Source organism: Marmota flaviventris, chromosome 7, assembly GCF_047511675.1.
Source record: "Marmota flaviventris isolate mMarFla1 chromosome 7, mMarFla1.hap1, whole genome shotgun sequence".
NCBI lineage: Eukaryota > Metazoa > Chordata > Mammalia > Rodentia > Sciuridae > Marmota > Marmota flaviventris.
Genome location: NC_092504.1, coordinates 35,845,509 through 35,869,956, shown reverse-complemented (window position 1 = coordinate 35,869,956; position 24,448 = coordinate 35,845,509). Strand labels below are relative to the sequence as shown.

General features: G+C 31.6%; 2 protein-coding genes across 4 annotated transcripts in view; one reads left to right on the top strand and one right to left on the bottom strand.

Annotated features, from left to right (window-relative positions):
- Positions 1–3,368, top strand: part of Gnpda2 (glucosamine-6-phosphate deaminase 2) — a 23,838-nt gene extending 20,470 nt beyond the window's left edge. Inside the window, exon 7 of the mRNA XM_027941420.3 lies at positions 2,602–3,368. Coding sequence (XP_027797221.1) covers positions 2,602–2,663 — 62 coding nt within the window. The 3' untranslated portion in view covers positions 2,664–3,368. The remainder of the gene's footprint in view (positions 1–2,601) is intronic.
- A 2,138-nt stretch (positions 3,369–5,506) lies between these two features.
- Positions 5,507–24,441, bottom strand: Guf1 (GTP binding elongation factor GUF1). Of its 3 annotated transcripts, none has more exons than XM_071614257.1 (17): positions 24,376–24,441; positions 22,376–22,487; positions 22,074–22,222; positions 21,721–21,801; positions 20,201–20,278; positions 19,379–19,462; positions 17,792–17,856; positions 17,131–17,334; positions 15,680–15,819; positions 14,410–14,533; positions 13,925–14,057; positions 12,305–12,448; positions 11,201–11,334; positions 9,204–9,305; positions 8,330–8,449; positions 6,568–6,604; positions 5,507–5,768 (listed from the first exon to the last, which is right to left on the bottom strand). In XM_071614257.1, the coding sequence occupies exons 2-17, from the start codon at positions 22,473–22,475 to the stop codon at positions 5,631–5,633; spliced, it is 1,833 nt and encodes a 610-aa protein (XP_071470358.1). In that variant the 5' UTR covers positions 22,476–22,487; positions 24,376–24,441; the 3' UTR covers positions 5,507–5,630. The 3 variants fall into 3 exon arrangements, with proteins under 3 accessions (XP_071470358.1, XP_027796064.2, XP_027796071.2); XM_027940263.3 differs by lacking the exon at positions 24,376–24,441 and adding an exon at positions 24,038–24,367; XM_027940270.2 differs by lacking the exons at positions 21,721–21,801; positions 22,074–22,222; positions 22,376–22,487; positions 24,376–24,441 and having other exon boundaries at positions 19,379–19,458.
- Between the last annotated feature and the right edge of the window lie 7 nt (positions 24,442–24,448).

Genomic DNA, 24,448 nt, shown 5'->3' with positions numbered 1-24,448 from the left:
CCACTCTGTTATACTACCTCCCAGAAGAGGAATAAACTGTGAATATAGTATCATCTAAATCAAAGATATATTTGTGTGCTTTTCCCCACACTATAATCATTGCTTCCAGGAAAAATATAAGCATAAGTTAGATAATTTAAACTAGAGGAGAAGGAGGTATTTATGTATGTTTAGTTCTTTTAGTGTTATATAAATTCCAAGTTCTTCTGAAACATGTTAAAGTGTAAACTGTTCATGAGAGGATATTTGCATTACCTGAAGAGTACCTTGTATTTTCTACTTTGGAGCTGTATATATTTCTAAAGAGGTTTCAGAATATCAGTGTATGTCAAAAAAGTAGAATTTAGATCTTATTCTGGGCCATATATAAGCCTTACTTTGCAGTTAAGTATTTTGATTTAGAGTAGAGTTAATTAAATACTCAAGAGTGTGCACATATTTCAAATGTAGTTTTATGTATTTGGCATATTCTCACTGAGTTACTATTATATCCCATCAGAAAACTGGAGGATACTATTCTGGGTGTTGTTGCCTATAGTTCTTCAAATTCCATTTACAATACTACCTTTTCTTCTGTCTTCACTAAAAAATGTTAACAGAGTTCTAATTATTTAGTAAAGGTTCTAATTATTTAGTTCCTGAAAAAGATCTAGGTTAACTAAATTCCAAACAGTAACAATTATTACTAAATGGAAGCTTATTTCATATGTACCTTTTGAAAGATACAGGTTAATCACAAGAAAAGTTTAATACTTGGGCATTTTATTCATATAAAGCTTTTTGGTATTGCTTTTTAATTAGAACTTATTTATCTTTGAGTTAGTGTATTTTATAACATTATTTATGGTGATGAATTTTTTTTTTCTGTTGTGTCCCTTTTAGGGGCCACCCCTATAGCCTGACAGAGGTAAAAGTTACTTTGTAAATAAATTGATATTTAGATACTATGACATATAACATTATGACATACAAAATGTCATTTAAATACAAATTATTAATAATTTTGTATCAAGAATTTACTTATTTCTGTTTATGACTTAAGTGCCAGTTATTATTTCTTTTTATGGAATTTCTTAATGTAGAAATTTGTCAGTTTTTACCTTATTTCATAGTAAATTATTAAAGATTAGCTAGAAAGCAATTAATAGAATTTTCAAATTAATTTCTAGTTTGAAAACAGCCTTATGTATAAAAGCTATTTTCAGTGTGTAGTTAAAAAAAAATAAAAAACTTTATAAAGTATTTGGGTTTTTAATGTTTATCTTGATGTTTTAAAGCCACAACTTAAATGTATTCTACCCATCATCAAAGTTGTTAGCAAATATAGAAAATTATTCTGTACAGGATGATCCTCTACGAAATGATTCATCTTCTAAATTACATAACTGAAATTATTCTTCCCTGTCTTACTGAAATTGGACCTTTGAAGTGCTGAATCAGCCTTTAAGTAGGCTGTTGAGAAGTTAACTTTCTTTTACTTTCAGTAGCAGTAGAAAATGGGATATTTCCTCCTTTCAGAATCTCCTTTGAAGACTTCTCCTAGGTTTTTTTTTTTTTTCCCCTACAGGAACTCCTCTCAGGGTTCTTTGCTTATACCCTAGAAGTGGGTCTCCCTCACACTTTGTATTTTAGGGTGCTTTGTTCAGCCTCCCTGACAAGAACATTTCCTTACTTACCCTATCTCCCCAAACTAAAAATCCCATTTTCTTTGGAAACCAAGTTCCAAGTGCTTTTCCCCAGCCTCTGTGTTTACAGTGACCTGGAAAATTTAAATGATTTCTAAAGTATAAAATAATCAGTTAACTGATTCTGTCAAAAGACAATCTTCTTAGAACTATTTCTTTTCAAAGAAATATAGTACTTATGCCTTTAGACATTAATAACTAAAAGATGCTACTTCTCAAGAAGCTTTAATATGTAAGAACCATTCGCAAGCATATTACAAAATGAAATTTAAACTCTGCTTAAATTTAGAATCTAAATTTCTACAGTAACTTAGCGTTTAATATAGGCATCTTCTGAACTGGTTTAGGAAACCTTTCTCAATATGTAATGGTTAATATGTAATCAACCCTTTTCATAAACACAAATATTTATGGAGTAGAAAACAATTTGCCAGTTGTATGCATATGGTAATATGTTGAAGGACTAAAGCTATCCTACTGTAATAGTTCTCAGCTCCTCTCTGGAGTCTAGTAAAAGAACTACCAGAAGATCAAAGTCAATAAAAGCTTTTAAATGTAATTAGAATGTATTAATAAACAAATTGTATTCAAATTTGGTATCCTGACATAGAAATGCTCTGAAGAACTGCTCCTACTTCTGGCTACTTTCAAAGTACCTGTATACATTCTAAATCTACATCGTTTCATCGATAATTATAAATTGATATTTGCTAGGTAGTTTAACATTTTGAAACATTTTTTAGTTTTTCAATAAACTTGATTTTTGTATCAGATGGGAACAAAAATACTTATATCTTATAAATCTTTTGCTTGCTAAAGTAAATGAGAGTTCAAAATTAACTAAAACGCTTGCTAAAGTAAATGAGAGTTCAAAATTAACTAAAACAAAACTAGAATTGTGCTTTTTTTCTTTAAGGTTTAATGCATGTGCACAATAAACTTGTGGACCCACTACACAGTATGAAAGAAGGAAATTGAAGGAGATTGAAGCAAAATTCTGCTTGAAAGAAAACTTTTTTATTAGATGAATTATCAGCTATGCAATATGATAAAATTGGAAATTTTGAAGATTGTAATTTTTAAAATCTAATATGTTATACATTCCATATTTAAAATGCCTCTTTTACACTAGGATTTAGGAAATGTAGTCTTTTAAAATTGGTTGGCTATTTTATTATACAGTACAGTAGCTACATAGCCACCTATAAAACAGCATAGAAATGAAATATCTGCCTGTTTAATTTTAGAATGATTAAGTTTTTAAAAAAAGATTGTGAACATCAGGTACCATTTGGGACATGATTAGTGAAATGGATTTTTATTTAATTACAAGAAGACACTCCAAGTCTTTCATCAACAACTGTCATGGAAAACCTTTACTTTTGGAATGCTCTTTTTCTGTGCATTACACACATGCTTTTCTGCATGTGGTTGCCTTAGTCATTTTCCTGCGGTAGCGCCTGTGGACATTAATAAAAGTCCTGCTATATATTGTTGGCAAAGAACACTTGAAGAGATGACAGTGCCTAAATGTTTAGTTTACAACCTTTTGGAAAGTGGTTAAATGCATGCTTTTGCTTACCTTCTTATACAGCACTTTTTTTACAGATATGCTTATTTTTATTTAATGACTTGGGTTCATGCCCTTAATAATAGTATCTTGAAAATTATGAGCTTTATACCTAGGTACACACTTAAGGAAATTCTTTTGAAGAATATTTTCTGATTATTGTTAAACTTCACAAATGATTAGCTTTATTCCTTATTAAAAATGTCTAAAATTATAATGTGAAATATATATAAAAGGAATTGCTGTAAACTATTTTAGAGTGACATAACTTTGCATAAGTGCAAATTAAATATATTTTCTATTTTTACTTCAAATAAAACTTATAATAAATAATTTATCTAAATTTTATTTCCAGAAGTGAAATAAATACTTGCATTTGGGAGATTCCAGCAACTAACAGTATCTGTGAGCCTACATTTCCTTTTGGTTTGTTACCATCATACAATTACAGATAGACAATACCTTTACCTGTAGTTTCTCAGTATTCCATTGGAAGTTAAAGACAAAACGCTCCCTGTCCTGTTGATGTTTCACATTTTATAAGCCCATGTTATAGAAGCCTTATTTATGTCTGCTTGTCTCTGCGATTGAAATGTACTTACACTCCTTAAAATATTTAGCAAATAAACTAAAAATGAAATAAAAATAAAACTGTTAGTGTAAAATAATGCTGCCTTATTTTAATTATAGATCATGTTTTTAATAGCTTTATATATATTTAACTATCCAGTAAATCAGTAGTGTCTTATACTAATAGTTCTAGTAGTTACTTTGAACTACCCTAACTACTTTAGGTCATATGATGCCATAATGAAAAGGCCAACATTGTCTGTTTTTGTGTACCATTCACAGGTATTTCTGTGCTTTAAAGGTCTAAAAGAATTATTTTTTCATTACAGCCACAGTTAGGAGGCTAATTTAAGTATGTGTCCTCTAACTGTTCAGCAAATTGCTCTCTGGCCACAGTAATTCCCTAACTCAGAAGGTGTGATTCTCTTAAGTAAAGAATTTAAAGCCTTTTGAATACATTTCACAAGAAAAAGTTAAGTAGTCTTTGAAGAAACCATTGTCTGAATCCCAGCTATGTCAAAAACTGACTGTGAGCAATAAGTGTCAACTTCTTCCTCTCCTTTACAAACTGAATAAAAGAGAACTCAGTACAGTGGCTGACACACAACAAACTTAATAAGTGGTGCCATTTTAATACTCATTGTAGAAATCTTACTTATGTTAGGTCACTTTCCAAAATTTTTTTGAAGAGTGACTGACTACAGAATAAAATTTGACCATATAAAACAAGCACAAATATTAAATGGTAGATACATAGTGCATATTATGTGCCAGGTGCAACTTATGACTCCTTTGCAACAATGAAAGAATAGAACATTTTGTTCTGAAACCATATTAATTGTTTCTTCATTTCATATATTCTGCCATTTTAATTTAAGTCCCACTATCTTAATTTATAATTATCTCATAATGTAACAATATAAAATTCATCATTGATAGTCTTAATCTGAAAAGACATTTTCCTCATTCAAGTAGAAGACAAAAACCAATGGCTACATCATTTGCTATGATACATTCTGCATGCTGTCAGTGATTATTAATGAATGAATGTGGAACTAAAGAGCTTTGAATTAATATAGCTGTTTATTGGCTCTGTGATCTCAGGAATGAAAATTAAATAATTGTTAAGCTGTAATTCATAACAGCTGCTAATACCAAACACTTATCATACTGCATGAATTCTGAATGTCAGAAATAAGAGACTGCCTCTGCTTTAATTTTAATTTAGATGTACATTATGACATGTTGGTTTGTAATGAGATGGTTTGTAAACTGTATGAACATCAAAAGATAAAGCAGATGCCAAGACACTGTTATTTGACTTTACTTTGTTTAATAAGTGATTCATATGTAGTAATTCATACATATCAGATAAACTGATCCATCTAACGTTTTGACACTTAAGGTGGATTTTGGAAATTCTTTCACTTAAGCTACATGGAATATTAAATATGGGACCTTGCAGTGAGAGAGAAAAACATGCATGAAAACATAACAGTTAAAATTCACTATGCTTTACTACATTGTGCACTCTTCTGAGTATTTAAAATATATTATCTCATTTAACCTGTACAGCCTGTGGAGGTATGCTCCACTTATGACCTCACCTTTACTAAATGACCTAACCTTTACTATGACCTAACTTTTACTAAACAAACTTGAAAACCCTGAAACTAATAAGGAAACTTATTTATTTTCATTTTATTATTGTAAGTTACTATAAAGAAAAAAACACACAGGTTTTAACTTGTTGAAGTTCTTTACACAGTTTATAATTTACTGAAGTTCCTTATGTTTTCCATGAGTTATTTATTAGTTTGTGTTTTTAGAACTTTTATAAAAGCATCTTTAGGAACCTCAATGTTGCCAATTTTCCTCATCCGTTTTTTTCCTTCTGCTTGTCTCTTCAAAAGTTTCATCTTTCGGGTAATATCACCACCATACTGAAAAATATTTTGAAAAATTGTAAGTCCAAAAAACTTCACAAAATAATAATCCTATAGTTACACAGAGACCACAATAGAATCATAACATTCTTATGAAATTACTGTCCATGAGGTAGACATACGCAAAGTTACCTCTCTAATCTTGCTGGCAGACACTCATTAAACTATCTTTTCAAACAATGATAAAAGGTTTAGTTATTTTGGATGGATATGAAGATTCCCCACAGAAACAGTACTACAGTTATTTATAGCATGTTAGAGTTATCAGTCTCATTACCAATTCAACTCAAGGCTTGTAATTTTAAATGATATATAGTCCAATATAGAAAGTCTTACTCACATAGACAAAAATGTGCCAAAAACTATACTGAGCATTTAGAAAGAATCATTTAGTTCTCATAATAATTGAGTTAATAACTGAGATACAGAAAACTTTGGCAAAACAAGAGAGGTGGATCTCAATTCTCAATCTTACCACTGTAAAAGCCGTGGTCTTCAGAATCTTTCATCATATATTAGACCATAAAAATGTTATCAAATGTACCCTTAGTGTGTGTATGTGTGTGTATACATATATATGGAAAGTCTTATGAATAAGATGAAAAAATGTTTATGAATGTAATCAAACTAATTACTATGATCAATCTAAAATTTACCTCTTTAAAAAGGAAAGCTGAAGATTAAAATAAAGGACATTTATAAAAACCAACATGAAAACCAATATATTTTTACCCCTTTTGACTTAAAACCCACAAAATAGAAATACTACAAAATAGAATATACACTAGATACGTACACATTTTGCCAAAACATTTTTCCTATAGGGTTTCACACTGTAAAAGAGGAAATTATGTTTAAGTACACATTTCCACTATACTTTTAAAAAGTACTTTTAAACAATTTCTCCTTAATAAAATATTTTAATGATAATGCTATTAAGTATATAAAACTACTGTAAGCAAATAAATAGTAGCTCAAGTGCCTTGTATTTTCATACAGTTAGCATAAAACAGCAAATAAATTCAACATGATTATCAACCAGTATTTTATTAAGAAAAGAAGGCCAAGCTGTGGTAGTTAGGCTTGATTACTCAAACTTCATCTTAATGTAAGAGTTATATTATTTATGGCTCAACCTAGTAATACTGCTACTACTTAAAACAAAGTGGATTATTATTAGTATTGAATGTGGGTGGAACAGTTAGGAAGATAAACTAGGAAGACATTACAAGATTTAGGCTTTTATGCTGGGGTTGTGGCTCAGTGGTACAGAGCTTTTATAAAACCTATCCTAATTTGAATATATCTATATCATAGATTAATAATCTATTACTGTAGTGTGTGAGAAATTTCCAGGTCACTCTAATTTTTAAAAATAGTCTTCCTGCAAAGAATTTTTTTATTTAGTTTTCATATAGTATCAGAATACCCACAATGATTGAAAAAAGGTATTAAAATCTCTATATAACTATGAAAAAAAACCCCAAAACTCCCTTTTACAGATATTCATTAAGATACAGACCTCTATTTTTCAAGAATAAAAAAAAAAAACTGATTATGCAAATTACTACAGATCACATTAAACATTCAAATATTTAGGATAGGTAAATAATTACATATTTTTCTGTTTCAGAGACAAAGCATACACTGTTGGCAAAACCATACGTGTTGGCAGAACCTTAACACAATCATTGAATGATCATTTACTATTTTCCTGATGTTCTGTGGTTATCAACTATATTCTGCCTAGTCTGTTTTCATGAAACAAAAATAACTGAAGCAAAACAGTTTTACAAAATGAAATTCATTCCAAGAATAGACATAAAATTTATCTCAAATCTATATAAAGATGTTGGCTTTGGTTAAGCTAGAATTAAATAGCAATTTACAACTTTTCGTAACTACAGAGGTATTTCTGATTCCCCAGAAGTAATTAGGATCAATAAAAAAAGGAAGTGTACTCTGAGACTTCCTGCAGTTAGGAATATTTCCTATCAGCTGATTCAGTTCTGACTTATTACTATCTTGTGGAAAACACTAGTTTGCTACAGAAATGAAGGCATTTCTCATCTATTATAACCCACATATGAGGTTCCTAACCTACAGTCCAAAGCCTAATATGATATTCACATTCCTTTCTGATTTAGAACCTCCCTACTTCTGGGGAAGTGGTATTACATGCTTCAGGTAAAAGATACTTATTTTATCTTTTAGTTTCAGTTTTCTATTACTTATAAACTACCTGAATTGGTTGAGTCTATCTAGATAAAACCTTAAGGAAATTCCTCTCCAAGGAAATACAATATAGTCATTCAATGGAAATAAATGGAAATTTTTTCAAACTCATATCCGTAAAAAACATTCCTGATGGAGTTATGTAAGTAATTCAAAGAAAAAGTCACCACTTAAACCACTGGAACTGAGTCAGCTATCATACTGTTTCTACAAGTAGGAATAAAACTTAGGCCAATAGTAAGTTAAAATTTCCAATATTCTTCAGTTTTCTAGGTATATCAATTCTAAAACCAGCCTGGAAACAGAAATGAATTTCAACTCACGTTTCTCTTGCAACAATTTTACTTCCAATAGCAGCTTGAATTGCTATCTCAAACAATTGCCTGGGAAGAGTATCCTTTAGACGTTCACATATGGTTTTGCCAACAGTGTGTGCTTTGTCTCTGAAACAGAAAAATATATAACTATTTACATATCCTAAATAAGAATGTTTAATGTATCTATAGGCATTTGTATAATTAATTTAACAGTGATTTTTTTTAGAGGAGGTTCAAGTGGAACTTATTTATCATAAACATCTCTCTCTGAATCATGAATAACTTTTTAAATAACATTAATGTTAGAAAATTTAGAAACACATTAGAAAATAAAAAAACATCCTTGATGCCCCTTCTCTCTTCCACAGAAAACCAGTTAACATTTTTAAGATATATCCTTTTGATATTTATTGTAGTTAGATCATAGTGTACGTTTTACCATCCTCATTTTCTGTCACTAAATACTAATTTACAATATAATTTAATGAGTTGAAATATGGTTATGGGTTTGCCATAATTTAACCAGTGTGCCAGTTCATAATTTCATTATTATAATTTTATGAATGCTAAAACCTTTTTGTTTTCTTAAAACCACCATTATAAAGTTTAAAAAACATTTACTTTCACATGGTAAAGGCTTTCTTTCCATGACACTATTTTATTGGCTATAATTCTATACTGCCTTTATATTTTTAGTAATCTGGAAAGAAGTATGAGAAACAATAGAGGGATATAACCAGTAGACTGAAAACTATTTTAATTATCATTAAAAATTTTTTAAATGTAGCTGTTGGAATAAAAATGAGTGATTAATAACTAAAGAAAAATGCATCAAAAGTGATTATTTTCACATTTCATGATTAGTTTCTACTCAACTTACTTGTGTACGATAGTTACTAGCTCCTCTACAATATTTCCATTCAGTAGAATATCCATTTTTACAAGTTCTGCAGTCTGATAGCCTGCATCTTCATAATCAAAGCTAACAAGAAAAAAAAGTCCAAATGACATATATCCCAGGAGATTAATTTTTCTTATTTCTTTCATTACTCACTCCCCTATAACAAAATCTAGCTTGCCATCAAAATATTACAAATATTACATATACAGTGAGTTTAAATGTCCACAATAAGGAATAAACTTTATGAAATAAGGGATGAAAAACAACAGGTGTATGTCCAGAAGGTGAAGGAAAAGAAAATGGTTAAACTAGATTAGAACAATAGATCACAAAAGACAAGTCATTTCCTCCCCAATGTTCCCAGCAGCTGGTGGGCTCTGTTCAGTACCATATATTAATGGGTCATTCTCAAGATATATTAGTTGAGTTTCTGTTTAGTTTTCTATTACCAATGACAATCCTGTTTAAATAAGTGCTGTTGCATTGACAAACAGCCATTAGTACATGAAACTTTTGGATTTCCTATATGATTACAGGAAACACATCTGGAACTCCAAAAAGATACTGTGCTTGGGGTTGAAGTTTGAGAGAAAATAGCTGTTTGGTTTGGCATTACATCCTCATTATGACCATGCTGTAGTAGATTTTTGACACTCAACATGAAACTAATTTTTCCTGATCTCAATCCATGGGAGGTCGATGGCTTTATAGAACGCTACGAACTATAAAGAATTTCTGTTAAGTGTGGAAATGACATTCATCTTGAACATGAGAATCACCTTAATGTTAGAAGTTTGAGTATTTTAGTTTTATGTAGCTCAAAATTTGAAATGTATTTTAAGTTTCCAAGCTAAAAGATTTTTTAATACAGAAAGTATTACCCAAAGGCAAACTACAGTTGATAGACTTTTGTTTAAAATGTTTAAAAACAAATATATCTACTAATAATCCTTTTAACTGTAGTAATTTTTGAACCTGCCACTTTAATTCATTTTATTTTAAATTTTATTACCACTTACATGCTCAAAGTCTTGTCTAAAAGACATACAAGAAAAATAAAATGGATGACAAATCAGAAAAACTAAGTTGTCTATATAATCAAACATAAGACTTCTTTAGTAAAAAGAGTTACTCTATATGCTGACCCTCTTCACCTGAAAAAAATAAGTTAAATTTCCAGGTTATTACAGAAGTTGAAACACTGGAATTTTTCTTTCAGTGTTAATTTTAATATTCATGTCTTGTGTGTTTTTTATAGATCTGAATGTTTATTTTCCCACTGTTTCTCTATTGTGTTTCATATTTCCTTTAAATTCTACTACACACTACCCTGTAATGTAAGACCTTAAGGATACTGACATAATACAGACTTAATTGCCCCAACAAAAAAAGAATGCCAGAATACTAGATATCCAGTTCCTTATTTATTATTTAATATTAACTTTCAACTCTTACTTTGTCTGGGCTGTGTTCCTATACATACAGTTTTTTATGATGTAAAACACTTATTCTTAGGAAAACCAAGTTATTTATTCATAAACACAGGTGAACCCCTAGCATTTTAAATAGAATGAATATGTACTTCTGTTTTTCATGTGTAAATAGATGTGCCTGGGACCACGGAACATACAAATACATTTCAAAGTATAGCTGAAGTCACAGTAGCTTTTTAACATGTACAATTCTTTAAAAAGACAGAAGGAATATAATTCTTTTCATAAAGAAGGTGCTAAGTTGTTTTTTTTTTCTATTAAAAGTAGAGTTACAATTTGATCAAAAGAATTTTTTTGTCATAAGCAAATTATAAGTATTCTCTACCACCACCTCAGTGTTAGAACTACAAGATTCCAAGCCTTTCCAACCTTAGACTTCTATTTTCAACTATATTCGAGCGTTGAAATTACTAAGTGGGTGGCATATTCTTGTCAGTATTTCAAAAAGTTAACAAACATTTGAGATTGCCATATATTTTTTACCTAGCATATCCAGAAGACAGGGATTTCAAGGAGTCATAAAAATCTACCACAATTTCATTCAAAGGGAAAAGATACTTAAGCATAACTCTACTTTGATCAATAAACATCATATTTTGCTGAACTGCTCTTCGAGCCTAAAAAAAAAAAGAAAAAAATGTATTTAAGTAAAACCTAGACAAATACTGGTCTTAAACTGGTGCATACAGATATCAACTACCAAGTTACAAATCCTAATAATAAAGAATGGAAAAAATGAAGAAATAATTCTCTAATGGCCTAGTAAAAATTTAGAAGCATTATTTTTTAATACAAGAACTTTTTTGTATTTCAATTACATTATGCTTGCTAGCAAAGCTTTTAATCCTTTGTGTTTATCTAACAGTTTTATCTTTTTTAAATTACACATTTTTATTACATTGAGCAATAAATCACATGTAACTACAAAAGGCAAAGTCCTAATTTCTTTTCTTTTTTTTTTACAAATTGGGTCCAGAGGAATTAAGCAACAGATCGTAATTACAATGTAGTTTGTGGTACAGAAATAAAATTCAGGTCTTCTAGTCACCATTTGACACACTTTACACTATGTGTCAATATTCCAAATACTTTGTGTCAATATTCCAAATATGTAGATTTGATGAATTTCATTATACCCCATTTGTGGAGTAGGTATTATTACAATAAAAAAGGCAAGAATTATAAAGCAAAATGGGGAATACTTCTAATCTAGGGTCCCTGAAGTTTTATAATTATCTTTCAAATGATATTCAAATCCTCTTTCAAATGATATTGAAGTCCTTAAAGGGCTAAAAGGAATCATACTTTTAGCCAGTTCAGAATGCATATTAAATTTATTTCCTTTGGGCTAAAAATATCAATAAGTTACCAGATGATCAAAAACACTGATTGTTTTTCTTACTTGAAAATAGAATTTAAAAGCATATGCATCTTTATACTTGTATAGATACAGACAGAGCTATATATATGAAAATCTCATTAAACTCAATTTTCTCAACAGAAATAAATCTTTCAAAGCCTAGGTTGGGAACTACTGTTTCAGAGGATTAAATTCTACTTTTGTATTAAATAGTTTTTCATTTCTACCTGACAAAGCATCATTATTTTTCCAGTGTATTCATCTGGTGTGATAATGGTACCCAAAACAATTGGCTCCAAATATTCTGTTACTTTTGGCTTATCAGGGAATTGTGCAGGGTTGATGATTGTGATTTCTTTTTGTCTGTATTCCTAAAATTTAGAAAAATCAACAAGAAAAAAATACTAATGTAATAATTACCACATTTCTTTTAAAAGCAAACCTTTTACCTTATAGCATACTCTAGAATTTATTTTATTAAACTTTTTGCCACTAATAAGAACATATAAGAATTCCTAAAGCTTAGAATATTATCTTAACATGCTTTTTCTTTAACTAATATCCACAATATATGAAAGCACCATATACTATAAGACAGCCACATCAATGTTTATAGTAGCTCAATTCACAACAGGCAAGCTATGGAACTAACCTAGGTGCCCTTCAACAGATGAATGGGTAAAGAAAATGTAGTATATATACACAATGCAGTATTACCCAGCCATGAAGAAGAATGAAATTATGGCATTGGCTGGTAAATGGATGGAACCAGAGTATATCATGCTAAATTAAATAAGTCAGACCCAAAAAGTCAAAGGTTGAATGTTTTTGCTGATATGAGGAAGCTAGTCCAAAATAAGGTGGTTAAAAGGAGTTAGGGGGAAAAAGGAAGAAAGTGGGAGAATTCTATCAAAATAGAAGAAAGATCAGTAGACTAGATGAAGGGGATTGAGTGGGAGGGAGGGACAACAAAATGAGAGAAGTACAGTGGAATGAATCTGACCCAACTTTCATATGTCCATATATAAATATAAGCACAGTGAATTCTCACTATCAAGTACATCCACAAGACATAACAAAAAAAGAAAACAAAAAACACTGTGTGTAAATATCAGAAAGATCAGTAAAGGGAAGGGAACAATGGGAGGGTGGAGGGGAAGAAATGGGGAAATACTGGAGGAATTAGGCTGAATTACATTTCATGCTTTAATTGTGTCAAAACGAATCCTAATGTTATATATAACTAAAGAGAATTAAGAAGAACAAAATTCAAAACCCCTTCAGTAATAATCATTTAACATTACTAAAACAATTGTTAATAAATATTTCAATTATTGACTTACTACACTTTACATTTCATGGGCTATTAAAAAGTATATGTGTCAATTTGACCCTTTTAAGGTATTAGTTTACTAAGTTAATTTTGTTGGAAAATATAGATTCCAAAGTTAATGGTTACTTAAAATTAATAAATTGCTGTTTGGATGGAAAATAACATTGTCTCCATCATTAACTTGAAATTTAAAGTTTCCATGCCCACAAGAATGAATGCTTTACTTTTTAATAAAATAAATTACGTATGACCAAAATTATATTTTTCATCTTTGTCCTATATTTAGAACAGTATTTTCATTATTTATTCTAATTTTTACTATCAGTAATAGACTAGCTTTGATAATATAGAGGTCAAATTAAGAAAAAAATGCATAAATTATTACACTAATCAATCAATAGTTTATTAATAGCTACTCAGCTACTTCTTACTAAGAATTTCCTCTTACATTCTTCATACACAATTTAGTTTTCCCTTTTATGCTGATGTGAAACAATATGAAACATTATAGTACCTTTATTAATTTTGCTGATGAAAGAACAGCTTTATATGGAACAGTAGGTGTTGTCAAAATAACAGCAGCATTATATTCTTGCTCTAGTCGTTGGTTGAAAACTTCCATATGCAAAAGTCCAAGAAATCCCAACCTTGAGGACAAAAAAGCCATACTTTGAATTGTTTATATCCTGGGGGCTCTATTAGCTTTGATGAACATGTTACTTCAGGGGAGAAGTGGACCAAGAGTCATTCAAACAACTCACATCATAATTAAATGCTAATATAATTTATTAAATAAGATTCAAATCCTCCATTGCAAATCTAAAATTATCATAAAACTTATTCATAAAACATGAATCCACAGTGTAAAATAGGCTGACATAAGGTTTAACTTTACTATATTAATATAAACTTATCTTTAGAAATATTTCAAGAGCAATACACCATCTAAACTACGCTTTCCTTTCAAAAATGCAACTCTACTACATGAATGAATCTTACCTCCAGCCAGCACCCAGAGCAAGGCTGCTATCCCGATGCACTGTCACACTGGAGTCATTTAAAGTCAATTTTTCTATAGCACTCTTCAAGTTATTATATTCAGATTGGTCTACTGGGTACATTCCTGGTGACACAAGAAGTTTTAATTATCACAAGATAAGCTGCCTATAAACCAAACAATATGTGGTATTCTCCAGTCCAAAAGTAACCAATTAGCTTTTACATTACTTTAGTGTATTCTATTGACTAAAATACTGGTTTACTCAAAATTTATCAATATTAAGTTAAACTGGTTGCAAAATTCATTAGCTTTAAGGAATACAAAAATGGATTCACATTCCAGTGTTTTTATGCTTTTACAGAAGTATGAGGGAAGAAAAACAAGAAGGAACCATGGAAATTTAGGCCTACAGGAAAAAAAATTGAACATTTACTATATAGTTACATCTCTATTACTAGAGAAGAAATAAGAGTGGAAATGAAAACTACAAAGAACTTTTAATTCTATATGGTCCATTCTCTATTAAATCCAAAGACAATTTTTTTTTTTAGGAATTTACTAACAAATACTATGGGAGTGTACTGATTCATCAAATTCTCTTTTGTCTCACAACTATGAATACCACACCTTGCAAGTTGCCAATATCCAAATGGCTGGCTGCTTAAATGTGGGGATAACCGAAGTTCGTAATTCCCAATGAGACAGTCTATAGGGAGAAAACCAATTGGTACTCTGTGTAGAATAACTTGATGATCTTTGATCTGGTCTTTTCTAAAATATCTTAATATACCACATAATAGTAAACGGTTCTGAAGTTATATTCTTAAAGTCACACTGTATTCTGTGTCACGTTTACACTGGTACAACATTAAAGAAAACCCAGTTAAGTAAGAGGAGAATATTCAGTAAATATACTGATAATCAGAAACAAAAACATCCTAATTAGAAAAACATTTCAGATATAAAAATGAACTCCCTAGAGAAATGAAAATAATATCCTATAAACCAGCTTTTTTCATATGCATTTATTTTCTTAAGGAGTCCTAAATGAACTCCCAGAAAAACTTCATCTCATATATGAAATTACCAACTTATGTGTCAATAGCATGCACACATAAAAAATGAAACGACAAGAATATCCTGACATTAACAGTCATTTAGAATAACCAGAATCTGTCTTTATCCTCTGTGATTTTTCTTTCACTAAAGGGTCAGACTTTTAGTTGAAAAAATTTTGGCCCTTGACCTTTGAATTTGTGAGCTCCTCACCTGCAAATACCATTGGTTTCGCTGATTTAAACCCAGGCAAGGGCTCCACTGGATGATTATGTAAATACAATGTATCTCCTATTTGCGCTTCAGTGACATCTTTCATCCCAGCAATCAGATAGCCCACCTGTCCTGCATATCTAAATAAAATTATTATATGCAAATATACTGCTTTAACATCTCAATTGCATACTACAGTTGTACAGCTTTCCCAAGAAACTATCACATACTTTCCAAACAAAACTTGATCAAACCACAAATAAGTGCTACATATCAATTTTAAACCTCTGGGGCTTATCCGCAAAAGACCAAAAAACCAAAAACACCATGTCTCAGCCATTACCACAAAAACCCCTGCAGAAGCCTAAAACTTCTTCATAAGTCTGCACAACTTTTACAAATTAAACAACAGCTTCTAAATTATAAACACAGTATAACTGGTTTCACTGTACACAAGCATGATATACTAATCATCTATTTTATTAATAAAAATGTTACAAATGTTCTTCAATAAACAAAAAAGTAAATTTTAAGCAGAAAAATGTGAGCTTTCAACAAATCTGACAACTATCTGATATTTGTGTTGTAGGAAAAGAGCACATTCTAAGATGTCAGAGTTTTACCTTAGTTTAGAAAAGAAATCCCTATGTAAACTAATTTATATGTAGAATGAAGTATGAGAACCTTAAGTGAAGATGCAATAATATTCATATTTGGCACAATAGAAGCTGATTTTAGATTTAAGTAAAATTAAAATACACAGAATTTCTGACTCAAGGTAATTAGTAATATACTGCTTTTCTAAGCATACAATATTGAACCTTCAAATGTGGTCTATGCAAACATCTGGCACAATACCCTAACTTTTTACAGATGAAGAAACAGTACCCAAGAAACCTCAAACTATGTACATAAAGTCATGTCCCATATCTAACACAGAGCAGGCACTCTAGTTGTAACTCAGGTCTGTTTTTCTAAAGCACACTACCTTTCTAATCCCACTCCCCAAGGATTTTAGTTAATCAAGGTTTTATTGTGAATTTCACACTAAAGAAAAGAATGCAAAGTTCTATACTATCTTTATATTAGAAAATCTAGTTGTAATGAACTTAAATGTCCAAAAAAATTTTCTCAACATGGATATGGGTGAAAAAAACTAACTCTTTAATTATTCCACTGAACATATCAATATAGGACCCAATCTACTATATCATTAAATCAGTTGTGACTAGTCAAGAATAAACATATATTGATTATACTTTATATCCATAAATGTTCCTACCATTCTTCATACATGAGACCCTTCTGCAGCATTCACTGTATAGTTGCATTAAATAATCAGGTACTTTTTTAAGATACAAAGTGGAGATCATTGTAAGCTCACCAAGGTGAGAAAGGGGCAGAAATATAAATATATACAAACATTTTAGCTACTATTACAGATTACTTACAATTTATGAGTTGACTTCTCATTAGGATTCAAAACTCCAACTTCATTAACTTCATATGTCTTTTGATTATGTGCAGACACAATTTTATTTCCTTTGGAAACCACACCATCAAATAATGCTACATTGGCTATCACACCCCTATACTGGTCGAAGGTGGAGTCAAATACCAAAGCTCGCAGGGGATTTTTGCGATGCACTTTAGGGCTATTAAATACAAGTAAAAATATATATACCAAATTAAAATCTTAATAAAAACACCTATTTTCAACTTGGGTATTATGTTTAATGTACTCTTGTTCTTGAGAAAGGGTTGATACCTAACAGCCAAAATAAAAGAATCTTTCTGTAAAATATGTATGTCAGATTGAATTCAACTTTGAATAAATTGCAATATTTATTTGTTAATATATTTGTTCATTATAAAGCAAAAAAGAATTGTCAATGAAATTATTTCATGGTTGTTAAGAAGAGATCCCTACCACCCCTGTTCTCTTCCTTTTACTCTACTGTATATGCTTAAGTATATTACTAAAAACAAAGGTTTATTCTCATTCGCTACAAGTGTATTTGCATATCTACGATTTTAAAAAAAAATCAAACTGATGGTCTTTGAACTATTACATATTAAGTGAACAGTATAAAAACAGCAAAAAATACTTACGGGGGTATTCTTTCAATAACTGCTTGAAGAACACTTTCAACATTTGTTCCAAGTTTAGCAGAAATCTAAAAATATACAGGAAAAAAAGAAAAAGCATTTAAAATTAAGGATATATTTTTCTATTCTGATGACTTAAGCTTTATATTCAGAAGAAATTCTAATAATTATCAATTAGTTTCAATATAGCAAAAGGAAAATCACATTTGTATGCTGACAAATACCTTTTTTCATTACAGTTAGGAGGTTCCATGGTTCCAAGATTGAATTATAAGAGCATTTTTAGCATGCTGTTGAGAAAGTAATGGACTAAGAATTGAAAAAGTCCAAGAGTAACAATCATGATAGGCACGGTAGCTAGGAAGGCTGAGGCAGAAGGATCATGAGTCCAAAGCCAACCTCAGCAAAAGGAAGGCACTTAACAACTTAGTCAGACACTGTCTCTAAATTAAATACAAAATTGCACAGGGGATGTGGCTCAGTAGTGGATTGCTCCTGAATTTAATCCCCAATACTCAAGAAAAACAGAGTAACAATCATGTGTCTGCATGGAATGTAGGACTTTCACTAATACCTATTTTCTTGAAATTCAGCTTTCATATCTGAAATAAGAAATGATTATTCATATTCAGCCTAAATCTCAAGAATGATCAATATATGTGGATGGCATGCAACTATAAAGCCCATTACTCTTTTATTGTTCTCACACTGAAAAAACAATGTAAGACTTAAACACTATGAGTTCTTTGTCATCATCAGTGTAAGAACTTTCTCTGAAATATTGAAACCCATTTCCTGAACACTACCTCTTCCCCTTCAAACTCATTCTACTGACATTTCATTGCAGTTATTAGTGAAATGCATTGCATTATGACTTTTTGTATGCCATTTTACCCCTTTGGAAATACTGTCTTTGCAGAGAAGTTAGCACTACTGATATTTTGGGCAAGAAATTCTTTATTTTGGAGGCTATCCTATGCATTTAGGATACATGCCAGTTGTACCCCACCCCCAAAATAAATGATATAAGTAAAATGTTGCTACTTTATTCCGTTGTATGCATTTGTCTATTGTGTATAGGATAAAAATAATATCACTAGAAATTTGCTCTTTCAAAAACCAAGTAAGAGGAAAATATTATATTGCTGCAATGACATACTTTTCTACCATGCAGCATAGCTATGGTTGTGGCTACTTAATAAGCAAACTATCCTTTGAAAGGTAAGTAAAAATTCAAAAATATGAAATTAGTTGGAACCTGGTCTGCAAAGACAGTATTTCCAAAGAGGTAAAATGGCATACAAGAAGTCATACTGGAATGCGTTTCAAAAGGCCTGTTTTTGTCCTGATACACTGGCTAACTACAACCTATGATCTAAGGAACATGATAAAAATCTTTGAGCCTTGGTTCCTTTAAACACAGAAATGAGTCTGTGTGTCCTAATAATATAAAATGGGTTCCTTGTGAGAATCAAATGAAATAACAAAGACATTGTACAATGTCAGATGCTCAAATACCATAAAATTCACGTAAGCCATTTACCTGAGATTTTTAAAAGTAAAATCCATCTTCAAAAAATGATATTTTACCTTAATACATTCATCACTTGGAATATCAAATACTTTTTCAATTTGTTTTTCAACCATATCAGGATCAGCATTCTTCAGATCTATCTTAAAAATAAAATCCACCACATTAGCATAATAAAAACAAAATATATATTAACAGTACTTAGAGATAGCTAAAGGCTTACTGCTATAACCTAACTAACCTCTCTGTTTTTATTTGAAAAAATTTAAATAATTTACATGTAGATAATATAATTTTAACAAGTATGACTACAAAATATACAAGTCAGGCAGCACAACATGCAAAGAAATAGTTCAGTGCAGAAGAGTTCAGTAATCACATCAATTAGCACCATGTGAATGGATTTTCAAAGTTAAATATAAAGTGTGATAAAAAGCTGTCTTATCTATAGGCAGACTTACTTCTATTAAACTCTAATATCAAGGAATATAATGCAATGAAATATGAAACTGTGATTTATACAGAGAGCTCAGTTTATCACTGAACTGTTTCATGGGCTATACTGTTTTCTCATAATCATAAGCCTCTTTGCTTTTCCTATGTGCAGTCTGTATATTTTTGTCTGCTTGCATACCATTTCTACAGAAATGGCCTTCTCACACTACATGCAATTTAGAGGAACTCCATTCTCAGCTTTGTGCAAAGGCCTAGGAGTTTGACTTGTAATTCTATCCCATGCAACTCAAAGAGGTCAATCCCACCAATACATGGAATAAGTGGCTAGATAGCCCTCATATAAAATCCTGCACCTGACATTTAAACAGTAAATAAACTTTTCAAAAGTAAAATAATAAATAGCTTTGTTGTCTTATTATAATTACCTTGTTTATAACTGGAATTACTGTTAACTGTGCTTCAAAGGCAAGAAAGAAATTTGCTACAGTTTGGGCTTGAATACCCTGGAAATATAAAGACATGAGAGTCTGAGATGACGATTCTACCATCACAAAATTTATATTCAAAACCATATGGTATTCAAACCATCATCCTCATCAAAACAGATTTTCCATCACCCAAATAATAAACAAAATGCCAAATATCTGCCTGCTATAGTTTGGGCCCTGAATTCCCCAAAAGCCCATGTATTAAAGGTATTATCTCTAGGGTTGCATTATTAGGAGGTGGGGCCTACAGGAGACCGTTAGGTCATTGGCACATGCCCTTTAAGATAACTGTAGGATAGTAACCCCTTCCTCCTCTTTTTGCTTCCAGGCTGACAAGGTGGGTAGTTTTGCTTTGCAACATACCATTACCATGATATGCTGCACTGTCAGTGGCTCAAAGTAATGGGTCAATCAGTGACGGACAGGAGACTCCAAAACAGCCAAAATAAACCTCTATATAAGCTAATTATCTCAGGCATTTCAATATAATGACAAGTAGCTGACCAATACTGCCCTTCCTACTTTGCTCTCTAGCTTATGTGTTTGGGGTTAAAATAAAGATCACTCATGGTAAGGGAATAGTTTAAACAAAATAGACATTCTACAAAGATTAACACAGGGAGCCTCAAGCAGAGATTTTTACACAGCAAATTTGATAACCCACACTTCCATACACCTGGCTCATTCCCTGTGATAATTTCTTTCAGTTCAAGAAACATTAATTGGAGGTCCTTCATGTGCCAAGAATTGTGCCAGGTATTAGAGACACAAAGATGAAAAATGGATCCTCAAGGACTTCAAAACCTACTACAGAATACAATCATGTGATGCAGTTCATAAAGCCTAGTACTATGTAAGTAAGGTGGAGATTTACTGTTCTTGGCAGAATCAAGACACACAATACAACAATAATAAAACCTGAATTTTTAATTCAGACTTTGTGAAAAACTGAGATACATGAAAGGCTTAAACTTTAGTATATTTCTTATATAGGTATTTCACGAATTTTATACCACAAAAAAAAAAAAAATTGGCAACATTCTAAACTATTGCCTTAACCCTAAGACATTCTAACACTTTCTAAATTATTGCCTTAAAAATCACCTAAAAACTAAAGATTTTTAAACTCTACTAAAAACTGATATGGACTGCTAAAGTTGGTGGAGGAGGTTTTCATAGGATGCACTGATAATAGGACAACCTTCATGCTGCAACAAAAAATACAATCTTTTGAATACTTCAATCAGCTTTAAAAACTTAACAAATTATTCAATCCCACAGAATGCCTTCCTTAATGTAATAAAACCTCAAGTTAACAGCATCAAAGCATATGATTTTGAAAAACACAATCTATTTCTTTATTCAAACAGAAAAATTCTGTTTCCATAATACATTTTAAGGAAAACATCTTGAAACAACCAAATAGACATATCATTATATAAAATGAAAAATCCTACCTCATTTGCATCAACGACCAGTAAAACACCCTGGCAAGCAGAAAGTGACCTGGATACTTCATAACTAAAATCAACATGGCCCTAAAAAACAAAAATATTCATACCTTTAAATGTTAGCTACAGTTATTCCAGGAAGGGGCATTATGGCAAATCTACTGACACTGATAAAAAGTTGTTAAACATAGGTTTACTTTTTTTTCTTTATTTAATTGTACTTTTGAAAGAGGTTACACTAAAACAAAAACATTGAGGAAAAAAAGATATTTAAAATTCAGTTCAAAAAAATTAAAACAATGTTTGTGTTATTAATAAAAGGTTTTTCATAATACATGCAAAGTTATTAATATACTTACTGGTGTATCAATGAGATTTAAAAGGTACTGCTTTCCTTGAAAACTGTAAAAGAGAGATGCTGTCTGTGCTTTAACAGTGATTCCTCTTTCTCGTTCCACTTGCAATTTATCAAGAACTTGCTTATTATTCTTTGTTTTATCAATTGTTCCTACAAACAGAAACATTTAATTGGTATTTCTCTGGACTTTAAAAAAGAAAATACTATACACAAAATTAAAAATAAAATTTAACATGGTAAAAGTGGATTGATTCCCAATAACTCACTGCAGTCGATTAAGCATATGATATAAAATGAAAATACCTGTTAGTTCTAGAAGCCTGTCAGCTAGTGTACTTTTGCCATGATCCACATGTGCAATGATACTAAAATTTCTAATATCTTCAACAAGAAATTTAGACATGTCAGGTTTTTCCTAGAATGGGGAAAGAAATCACATGTAGGAGTATGAAATTTTCCTTATATGAAACAAATATACTAATTCAAAACATTTTCTTGCTCTTCAATTTTATTTCTAGTATTTATAGTGTTTACATATAATTATTCTGACTACAGATATATGACTGAGCTCATAACACAACATATCACAAGAAGACTCATCAAACACAACATTTTCATAGTCAAAGATGATCAATCAGGTAAATAAAAATCCCTTAATGCTTCCACCACTTCTGGGGCCAATGAGGAACTGAATTTATTTCCATGATTGCAGAATACAAGACATCTGGAACTTCTCAACAGTCTTGAGTATGCAGATTATCTAGCAGAAGTTCTTAAGGCAAAGGAGCTCAGAAAAGCTGAAAGAAAGAATTCTCTGCTCCTAGCACACATGAAATCATAAATCAGGTTTATTTAAAAATCTGTGTTCCTAATAAAGCCTGCAACATTTTAATTTAGATATTTTGTTACTTTGAAAATTTCCTGAAGAAATTTTTTTTTTTTTTAAATTGTGAGAACAAAAACCAGGGCTTATCATTACATTTTTAAATGTTTAAAAATTAAACTCCTGCTTTCTAATACACACATTTTGAACTTTTTACTTCAGCACATCAGAAACTGCTAAAAACTGGCATTCAAGTAAAATATTCATTTTGTGCACTCTATTTTTCCAGTCAATATTTCATAATCAATAAACAGCACGAAATTATAAAATTCACCTTTATGTTTTTGTATTTATAACTGCCGCAATCCAAAGGAGACAAAAGTACAATTATACTTAATTGCGTAAAAATATAAAACTAAATCTGATATTTCCACAGTAGATGTTTCCCTCATTTGAGTCAAAGGTACTGCACTATTTTTAAGAACTTTTAATTGTAATATATATATACACACACACACACACCCCACAGGGATTTTAGAATAGGCCAAAGTTGACTAATCACACAGACCTTACTTTCTACTAACTCATAACTTGCATTCAATATTTCACTTTTCTGCCTAATCTTTTCACAGCTATCATATAGTGCAGTTACTACAGTTACTGAAATCCCACGTTCTCCAACCACAATAGTCAAAACTGCAGGTTGTTTGGCTGAAATAAAATGGAATAATAAAAAGAAGCTAAGACATAGCCAATACTTCTCTTCGTCTTGCATTTCAGCTCTTTGTACTGCATCACACAACCCCCGCAAATAGCCACTGGACCTTTAATTGGTATTATCACTGAACAAATGAAGAAGCAGAGCCAAATGTCTCAAATGCAAAAAAAAAAAAAAAAAAAAAAAATTAGCAGGTTCCTTGGGAGGATTTTAGAATTAAACTGAGAAAGTTAAATGACTGGCTCAAGGTCACACTGGCAGCAGTGGAAAGGCGTGCAGCCTGCAGGCGCTCCACGCTCTCCGCCTCCCTTGCAGGAATCGGAATATGGGCTCACAGCCAGTTCCAGGAATCCCAGTACGTTTCCAAGATCGCATGTGGGGGCTGGGGGGGAGGGGCACTCTCCAACATTTTAAAAGGTCTCACCGGAGACTTAGAGGCCGTCACCTTGAGCTCTGCGGAGCTGTAGAGCCTGTCTGTGGTCCAGGAATTCGTAGCAGCCCTAACAGTCGGGGCTGACGGGTCCCTGGACAGCCCGGGTCGCGCGGCCCCAGTGGCCCGCGGTTTAAGCACCAGTCCCCGCCACCAGCCCCGGCCGGCTAGGGCCCACATGCCCTAGGAGGAGGCCTCAAGAGAGGGCCCTGGGAGGAGACGGCGCCATAGCTAGAGGCTTCGTTTATTCCAAATCGCCGCCTCTAGAGCGGGTGGCCAGGCCAGGACCCCGGCTGCCGACACACAAGGAACCACTGCACTACCCTACACACCAAGTGCCCATCGCTCCTGCGGGTGCGCGGACACAGCACCTCTAGTCCACGCCCGCACGCCCCGCGACGTCCT